Genomic DNA, 9,424 nt, shown 5'->3' on the forward strand with positions numbered 1-9,424 from the left:
GGGAACTGGTATTAGGCCTTTTGAATATCCAGTCTCCTACATAAAGTCAACCTGGGCATTATGTGGGGATTTCAAGTGTTTTATCCCAGGACGTCCCTCACAGAGGAGTATTCAAGCCCGAGTTAAACTTGGTTGTGTGGGGGGAGGTCGTGCACCAAAATAGACGATCTACAAACTCACAATTTCACAAAGTGTCCCAGAGCGAGCTTGTACATACTGTATTCTCGTCCATTATCGCTAAAACTGTCCGCAACTATAGGCAAGCATAAATCCGGCTTCATTGATAGTGTAAGCAGAGCTGGGCTTGAAGGACCAGCCATGGAGGTGTAGAGATGGATTCATTCAGTCAGAATGAGGACATTTACCATTAGAAAAGAACAATGCCAGGCCCAGATCTCCCAATATACCCACGAAAAATGTGATTTCTGTGATTTTGCTTCAATAGCTACAATGTGGTTTAAAATAATGTGCTTCACAATGTTTTATTAACATATTTCAAATCAATAGGGCTTTTTCCAACAAAACATAAATAAAAGTTACAACACTGGATCCTGCTGCAACAACATACTAGGTGTCAAAATCCTAATAGTCAGAAGATTCAATTTGATCGAATGGAGGCGTTGCAGAGTGCATGCCACTTAAAAACCTTCAGTTGTCCAATTTTAATCATTCTTTAAAAAGGAATGCCAATCAGTAACATGAAGGTTTATACTTAACATACTTAGGCCTAGCCAATTCAAATTCAGCTTTCTTTGAAATGTTCTGATCTGATTAGTCATTCATTAGTCATAAATATTTTTTTACCAAGGAAATATCCAGTATAGTCCCCCCCCCCCCCGCACACAAGATCCTGAACAAATATCTTCATCAAATCATGGGCTGTAAAATTCTCTAATATGGCCCCTTTCAAAAGCAAGAGACACACACTAATCAACGCCCCTTCACCACTTCAGTGTCCTTCAGTCTGTATAAAGGCAGCATACACACACACACACGCCCATCCACACACACAAACAAACAAACACACAATACTGGTAGTGTGATTCAATCAGTGAGATCGATCTGTTGCATGTTCTGGTTGGTCTCAGGAGAGAATGACAGACAGAGGTGGCTATGGTGGTGAAGGACCAGGACAATGGCAGCCATGTGTACCAGAGAGGTCACAGGGGGAGCAGTACAGTGAAAAGGTCCATGTCCCATTGTACCAGCTTAATGACAGGTACTGGAGCCCCTAGATCCCAAATCGCACACACATCAAACCCAGCTGGTGGGTGGAGGAAAGAAAGGTGGATGACAACTGTCCATAGTCGACTGTGGTCCAAAGTGTGCCAACTTTTTAAAATCAGTGGAACAACTTCTCTCCCTCACCTCACAATACAAATCCATAGCAGCAGGTGGAGCTCGAGGATCTCCAACCTCAAGAAAAAATAATAATAATTTTAATAATAATATAATAATAAGGTTTCCCAAACATCCCCATCCACACGGGAAGCAAGCTATGGAGATTTACCAGTTCTGGGAAGTGGTAGTTGTCTTTTTGTTTTATTCTCCTCCATCTCTTCAATCCCAATCACCCCATCAACCAACCAACATTGTCCTTCGTCAGTCTCTTGTCAGCAGATTATTATTTATTTTTTCTCATTTTTGCACTTTGTCCCCCGTCCCCTCCCCTCCCACAAGTCTAATCCTTCCCCCCATTCTCTCTCTCTCCTCTTCCTGGTGAGAATGGAGGGAGGGGATCATCGTTCAGGCTCGGACTCCAGGGCCAGCACCCGTTTGCGCTCACGACACTGCTTCTTGTGGGCAGGCCAGTCCCTCTGCTGGCACTGGGAGCCGCAGTAACGTGCCACCTGGCAGCGCCCACAGATGTTGAACTCTCTGAGCTGTGGAGAGGCATGAAAACAAGATCACCTTCAATTGTGATCAACATACAATTTGCTAAATTATCAAGTGGACACGTTACCGCTGAAAACTTTTCAAAGCATACAGCAGTTTGTTGTAATTTCAAGGAAGTAATTGGAACATCAAACTTGCTTAATTGAAACTTGCTTAAGATATTTAATCCACACCCTAAATATAATTGTGTAGTTATTTCTTTGTCCAAGCCATGTTACTGATGCATTTTATGCAATCAAACCACTGTTTGATTTGAAAACATTAAAATAAATGACTTAAACATCATCCAAGATGTTTTTGTTAAAGACTGCCAGTGAGGATACGTACCCTCCTCTCAATGAGTGAACAAGGAGGGTAGTGACACTCATAATAGGTGCATGAGCATTCCTCCTCCTCCACTAGCTCCCCGTTGGCATTGTAATAGCGCGTTCGGCTCAGCTCAAGGTACTGTTCTTCCACTGGGTCAGCTGGCACTTGCTGGATGGCCAACCAATACAAGGACTGCTCTCTGAAGGTGGAAAACAGAGAAAGAACAGGTGGATATTTTAGTGAAAATACATTACAGGTGGATACTGAGAAAAAGCATCCACTACACAAAGTGAATGAATGAATGAATGACCTTTATTTATATAGCACACTTCACAGCACGAATGCACAGAGTGCTTTACAGAGATACACAGTAAAAAAGTAAGCTCTACAGTTGCAGAGTTACAGAGATACACAATAAAAAAGTAAGTAAGCTCTACAGTTGCAGAGAATACACCAATCAATAAAAGAGAATAAATTAAAAACACCTATCAGTAACAGAGAATACACAAGAACAAGGTCCAGGGGGAGGGCGTTCCAGAGCTTTGGGGCCATCGCCTCAAAGGCTCGCCCTTTGTTACTAAATTGGTCCAAGGGACCTCAAGGAGGTGCTGACTGCTGATCTGAGTGAGCGAGTGGTAGGGTTAGGACGGATAAGTTCTGTGATGTAGATAGGGGCTCGGCCATGAATTGCTCTAAAAGTTAAAGGGAGGATTTTGAAATGGAACCTGTAGTGTACCGGGAGCCAGTGCAGAGAGGCTAGAATGGGAGTGATGTGACATGACTTTTTTTGACCTAGTGAGTAACCTGGCAGCAGCGTTATGAACCAGCTGCAATTTGTCAATGGATGTTTTGTTGAGACAGGTAAAAACTGAATTACAGTAATCTAGCCTGGATGAAATAAATGCATGGACGGACATTTAAAGTTCAGAGTGGGATATGATGGTTCGGAGTTTTGCAATATTTCTGTGAGTGATTTGACATGATTATCCAGGTGCCAAGTGCCAACGTGGCTGGCTGCAAACTGCCACGCGCCACCCAGCACCACCGATACATGTGATGTCACCAGTCACTTCTTTTCAACTGAATCTCTGGGTCTAGTACGGGTCTCCAGACCCGGAGCTCATTTATTGCTAAAAACAGTGGTATAGCCAAGTGTGTCCGTCACCTCCTGCTCCCCTCACCCCAACAGAGTAATCACAGACTAGCGTGCGTAGCTACTAGCGTGCGCTCTGCTTTGTGCTTCTGTTTGTTGTTTGTGTTAATTGGAGTGAATTGGTCTAGTTATTAATTGGTCCATTTATGCTACTGTATTTAAAGACGACCCGGGGTTGTGCAGTCACAGTGCGGGGTGGGAATAACTAAAATAAACCTTTATTCAATGGAATGCATTGAAGTGTACACATGCCTTCTTTTCCATTGTGTCTTATGAGTGGGCAGGTTCTTTCTCAACCTGCCCACGCACATGCCTGCATGATGTCAGTGTGATGTGGTCTGATAAGCAATCTATACACACAGCATGCTGTTGAATAGTGATTTGTTGAATGTGTCACATTACATCATGTTGTACCAAGAGGGGTACGTTGTAGTCAAAAGTGGAAATAGAATAGCTACCGGAAACAAAAAAGCAAGATCAAACCAACAATTAACCCTGAACAACTTAAGAAACAACCGAGTGGACTGATTCTCTGGTCTCTGCCAGATATGTTTTGAACCAGCAGTTTTCCCAGTTGAAAAAGTGATTTGCCAATTAGTGACGGGCTGGGGATGGGTCAAACAATTAGCCAATTACGTGCTGTTGTCAAGCTGTGTACAAGAGCTGAGGTGACAAGTGAGGAGTAATAATAACCAGTGTTAGGAATTAAAGTGTGTAGTGAATGATTCAGTCAAATTCAGAAAAAGGTTTCGTTCAAATGATTTGTTCAACACTTTGTTCAGTGCTTGGCTGAAGATCCGCCTGTGTGGCACAACCACTTACTGAACTGAAACACACGACAGGTTGTTCACCGACTGATCAGCACAACACATTCCGGCAACCGTCCCCTCAGGTAAAAGGATGTTGTCGCACACTTGAAATAATGTAGTATGATTTTTGGTTAACGAAGGCCCAAACTACACAGTTTACTGAGAGAATTGGATACGTTGATCTCTCATGATTGTTTAGGGAAATCAAATCCCGCCCCCTTGGAAAGTGCTTAAAGGGGAAGCACTTTTTCAATATTGAACTATGTCATTAATATACCTTAGAGGAGTTGTGTGGAAATAGGAAAAAAGTTCCCCCTCTTCTGTGTTGCCTAGAACTGGAAGATTGATTTTGGGGTTTGTATTGTAAATTACAACTTGATGACATCACACATTGTACTTTACAATACAAACCCCAAAATCAATCCTCCAGTTCTAGGCAACACAGAAGGGGGGGAACTTTTTTTCTATTTCCACACTCCTTTAAGGTATATAAATGACATATTTCAATATTGAAAATGGGTGGTCTTCCCCTTTAAAGGAGTAGTTCACCCCCAAAATGACTTTTTTTCTATTGATTAGTCACGCCATGGAGACTTGAGTTCAATAATATTTTTATTTTTTTGTCACAAGACAAGACAAAAATGTGATAACAATAAATTTACCCCCATTCGTTCCCTGGGTGACTTGAATGAGTTTTTGATGCGGGATGCACACGCAATGACATCACTGGGGGTAAATTTACTCAAATCAAATTTTTGTCTTAGGAATGTGACAAAAGGAATGTAAAAAAATTAAAATCAACTGCAGTGGAAACTAGTGAGAGAGAGGGACTTTAAATTAAAGGGATTCAGTATTTAGATATTTGATATTCATTTTATCAGACACGCCCCCTTCCTATACAAACCCATTCTAACACCAAACTCTATTTTAGCATGTTTGATAATGTGATAGTTTCCATCGAACACAAGTGTTGTTAATGGCAATTGTGGCACGGAAAAGACAGTTTGTCATCATACGGATGTTTTACCGGTGATTATACAATATTAGGAAAGTGTCATTTCAGAAGATGTGTCTAGCAATTTTAGACTAGTATTAACCCATTATTTTAAACTTTAGCTATTGAAAAATAGCAGATATACAAGCTAACAATGCTGCACCAAGTGCCGCACTGCGAGCTTGTAGATCTGCTATTTTTGAAACATCGTGAACATTTTTGCAAATCTTTGAATATATATTTTTTTCAAAGCAAACTTTTTTAACTCATCTGCCTCTTGGGGTCCCTGGAGAAATATTTTGAGGGTCCATTGACATGAAAAAGTTTAAGAACCACTGATTTAGAAGAAGGATTTAAAAGACATTTATAGAATCGGGTCAAAATAGACTCACAATTTTTCAGAAATAGCGGATCTACAAGCTTGCCGCACGGCACAGTGCCACGCTGTTGAGCTTGTACATTTGCTATTTTTCAATAGCTGAAGCATAAAATAATGGTTAAAGTGGTTCAAGTCTAACGCAACACAGAATAGCTGTGGTACTACTTACCTCTGCTTGCTGGAGATCTCCTCAGGCTTGGGGCTCCAGCCCACTGGAACCAGGCGCAAATTGTCCAGACGGTTGTCCACTGTCACAGAGTTGATGTGGACCACTTGAAAACTGGGGGCAATGCCTCCTCTGTGCTTCTCCCTATCGAAAAATATATGCACATTTAGAATGATCTGTCAGACTACAAGTTGCAGAATAACAGCGGTTAAAAGGGCCCGGGCAGCTAGTCAGAATACTGACGCAGCCTGACAGCGTGTCGTGGGTTCGACTCCCGAACCCGACGACCATTCCTGCGTGTCACTCTCTCGTTCTCTCTCTCTCCGCATTTCCTGTCAGACAACTGTAATCTATCAATAAAAGGCAAAAAGCCAAAAAGATATAATATAAAAAAAGAAATTATTAGCCACATTCAACCTGCCATTCCTATTTTGTGCATGCCGTTATAGGAAAACATTTTCAGAAATTTTAAAAAACAGCAAAAGTAGCTGACGGAGGAAATGGCCCCAGAAAACGCCCACAAAAACTGTGAAAAGTGATGACTCATCAGTTTTCATCACCAAACCATCATTTTCTGGGGCCATTTTTAGCCCATGGAATGTTTTTTGTGCAAAACAAATGCTTGCAATGGATTCAGCATCATGACAAACCCCTAGTTAGACCCCTCACACCCTACTTAAATAGGGGTATTTTCCTCCTGTATAGAGCCCAACTTGATTTGGCCACTGTGGCGCACTATACAGTATATGTATTAATTAATCAACTCACCAGAGCAGCTCATGTAGTGGCCTGCCTGCCCATCGCCCTTTACCAATGTCAAAGGCATAGGCAAAGATCTTTGCCCCATTGCCATCCGCATCAACCTCCATGCGTGCCTACAAGTGATATCAATGCAAATGTTGAACACGAAAATACACTATTATATAGTATACAACAAAGCTGGAAAACCTAACCCAGATCTGTTCAGTAATATGCAAATCCATTTACCTCAAACGCATAGTTTTCCACCAGCGGTATGTCTTGTTCATCAATCAGTGTGTATTTAGTCTGAAACAGAAACATTTTCTTTATTGCACTAAACGAAAACAACTAAAACCCTAATAAGTCTAACAACTGTAAGAGCACCTTGAAGGCATGTTTAAAACAGGTTTCATCAGAGGTGTTCAACAGGGGGCCTGTGGCCCATAGGGGGTCCTCAGAGTTACTAAAGGGGGGCAGCTGAATCTTTGTGCGCCAACCACTGACTAGCATCCCTATTCTGCGGGGAACATTAGCTGAAAATAGACAATCTAATAAGCTCACAACGTAGATTGGGTATTTTTGGTAAAGTGGCTTGGTGTAGAGGTTGAAAATGTCAGAGCCAAAGGTCAAGTTTAATAAGTATTGAGGGTTTAAGTGATTAAAGGGTTCACCCCCAAAATATTTTTTTCCCCTATTGATTACTCACCCCATAGAGACTTGAGTTCAATATTATGTTTTTGTCACATTCCGAAGCTTTGTAGGGCCATTCCGGAATGCATTTGGGTCTCCATCAGGAAACAATGGGGGTACACTACATTTATTATAATGAAGTTATTGGCTTAGAAATGTGACAAAAACAAAAAATATTATACAACTCAAGTCTCCATGGGTGAGTATGGATAGAAAAAAGGTTATTTTGGGGGTGAACTACTCCTATAAATGGCTGAAATAAGCAAAAACCAAACCATACAGCAAATGAAGTTATTTATGAAATCTACATAAGTTACGGTTTTTATACAATCGTTGAAGACCCCTGATCCTCATGTTTACAAAGCAGATGGGGACATACAATGGGCTTCCTACAAGACATATACATTGTGACTCAAGTCTCAGTGCAAGTGGATCAGATCTTTAAATGTACTAGAAATGAAGGAAGGGCACATTATCACATACAGAACACAGCAATATACCAACATCGAATATCTCTGAGGAAACCGTGCACCGTTGCTTAAATAATTCAACGCAGACTGGATGCTACAGTGGGACCGAAACAAGCGTTTTGAGTGACATTGAATTTCATATTTTTTATAGGACAAGTATTTTTACAGTGTTAAATTAAATGTGTCAAGCAAACGTCTACTGGTCAGTAGTAACCAACGTTAACTGTGGTAAAATCGGTGATGCTCTGCAGATGGGGAAGCTGATCATTGATGTACAAGTACCAAATGGACCCGTTAGTTACAGACATACACTCAGTCAGTGTTTAAGCACCACTCAGGATTTCAATGTGCAGTCTGCAATGCATATATGGCGCAACTTGAGTAAAGGTTAATCAAAATCATATGTGTGGAGACAGTTTGAGCCATGAAGCGTAAACCATGTTTTATCATATTATTATACCAGAGCCCTGCCGCGTTACACAAAAGATAGTGGATATAACGTAATTAAGGGTTAACGTTAGCCGCTGGCTAGCTGATGTTAGCTTTAAACCTCGCGTCACCAGGCAGGCTCTCCGCAGACAGTACCTGTGGAAAGCCTGGTTTCCGACCCACTTTAAACAGAGCTATCCGCTCTAGAGCCCGCCTACTAGAAAACCCGTATCCGCCACATCCATAGGGTCACATCCATGGTGTTTCCGTATCCGCCGACACCCTCAAGACCGGACGTGTCAAACTGGCTAAATCGAATTGTTCCCGGTCTGCGCTAGCTTTAGCGGAGATGGAGGAAAAATCAAGTCGAGTCGGCGCGCTGCATCGCTAATCCGCTGAAATACAAACTGTACGAGGTCTAGAACATTTTGCACGGGCGCCGTATCAACAGCGGTTGTTTGCAATTGAACCGTTTGGTCAACAAGCATCGCCAACGGCGAGTTTATGTGCGCTACTGTGATCACGCGCGGGCCCTCCTCTTGCTCGTCGCACATGGCAGCCCTCCTCGGATCCGGCTCACCTTCCCGGCCACACGGCCAAGTCGAACGATCCCGAGCTTGAAATCCGACATTGGGGAGAGAGATCGCAGATGGTCACACCACGGCAGCTCAACTTATGATCCACTTGAACGATGTTGAAGTTGAGAACTCGTCAGGGCGACCCCCCTCAGCCCCAGTGCGATGCCAGTTTGTGGGTTTAATGGGTTCAGCCTTCCTTCCCACTTGCCCGTTTTTCTAGTTCTCTACACTCCAGTAGCAGCAGTGAAACCCCACTACTGACACACACCGCTACTGGCGTAAGGAAGACGAACAACGTTTGGGGACTTGCGTCAAGTAAACTGCTGTAACGGTCGGGTTTCCGATCAGCGGACTTCAAAGTAAGACGAGCACAGAGCACTCTGAGCGCCATGCATTTACAATTTGTTTTGACTACTCAACCCATAGATATATATAAGAATATATATAAGAATATATCTATGACTCAACCTGCCCGGCCTGGCGTCTCTATTTGGGGAATATAATTATAGGTGATAAATAAATATGTTAATATAATTTAAATATGTTTTTTTTTAAATGGCCACAGTAGAACCACACTTGATCGCCTCTATTATTATGCAAGTAAAAACAGTAGAAACTTCATTCAATGTGCCTACTCATATGGCACAGTAATCACCTGGGTGCGATTTAATTATGTTTTAGACGACCAGAATAAAAAATATCTTCAAATGACAGCCTATAATTAAAGCAGCTGACCCTTTTAGCATCCATTTTATGCAAATCACAGATTTGAGTAGGCTAGTAGTTTGAGTCTTCTACTCTTCTTTCAAG

At 42.1% G+C, this 9,424-nt stretch overlaps 1 protein-coding gene across 1 annotated transcript; it reads right to left on the reverse strand.

The window, feature by feature from the left end:
• Window positions 1–1,698: 1,698 nt before the first annotated feature.
• Window positions 1,699–8,755, reverse strand: zmynd19 (zinc finger, MYND-type containing 19). The gene is made up of 6 exons (XM_080742715.1): window positions 8,617–8,755; window positions 6,694–6,753; window positions 6,475–6,581; window positions 5,710–5,850; window positions 2,224–2,404; window positions 1,699–1,883 (listed from the first exon to the last, which is right to left on the reverse strand). Exons 1-6 carry the CDS (start codon window positions 8,665–8,667, stop codon window positions 1,740–1,742), a joined length of 684 nt encoding a protein of 227 aa, XP_080598841.1. The 5' UTR covers window positions 8,668–8,755; the 3' UTR covers window positions 1,699–1,739.
• Between the last annotated feature and the right edge of the window lie 669 nt (window positions 8,756–9,424).

The sequence above is a fragment of the Nannobrachium achirus genome (genome assembly GCF_963921795.1).
Source record: "Nannobrachium achirus genome assembly, chromosome: 15".
Lineage (NCBI taxonomy): Eukaryota > Metazoa > Chordata > Actinopteri > Myctophiformes > Myctophidae > Nannobrachium > Nannobrachium achirus.

Excerpts from the sequence above, each read along its gene's own strand:
- zmynd19 (XM_080742715.1), bottom strand. The coding sequence starts at position 8,667 with ATGTCGGATTTCAAGCTCGGGATCGTTCGACTTGGCCGTGTGGCCGGG. Across the intron at positions 6,754-8,616 it reads TTGGCCGTGTGGCCGGGAAG|ACTAAATACACACTGATTGA; the intron begins GTGAGCCGGATC and ends TTTCTGTTTCAG. Across the intron at positions 5,851-6,474 it reads CCACTACATGAGCTGCTCTG|GGAGAAGCACAGAGGAGGCA; the intron begins GTGAGTTGATTA and ends ATTTTTCGATAG.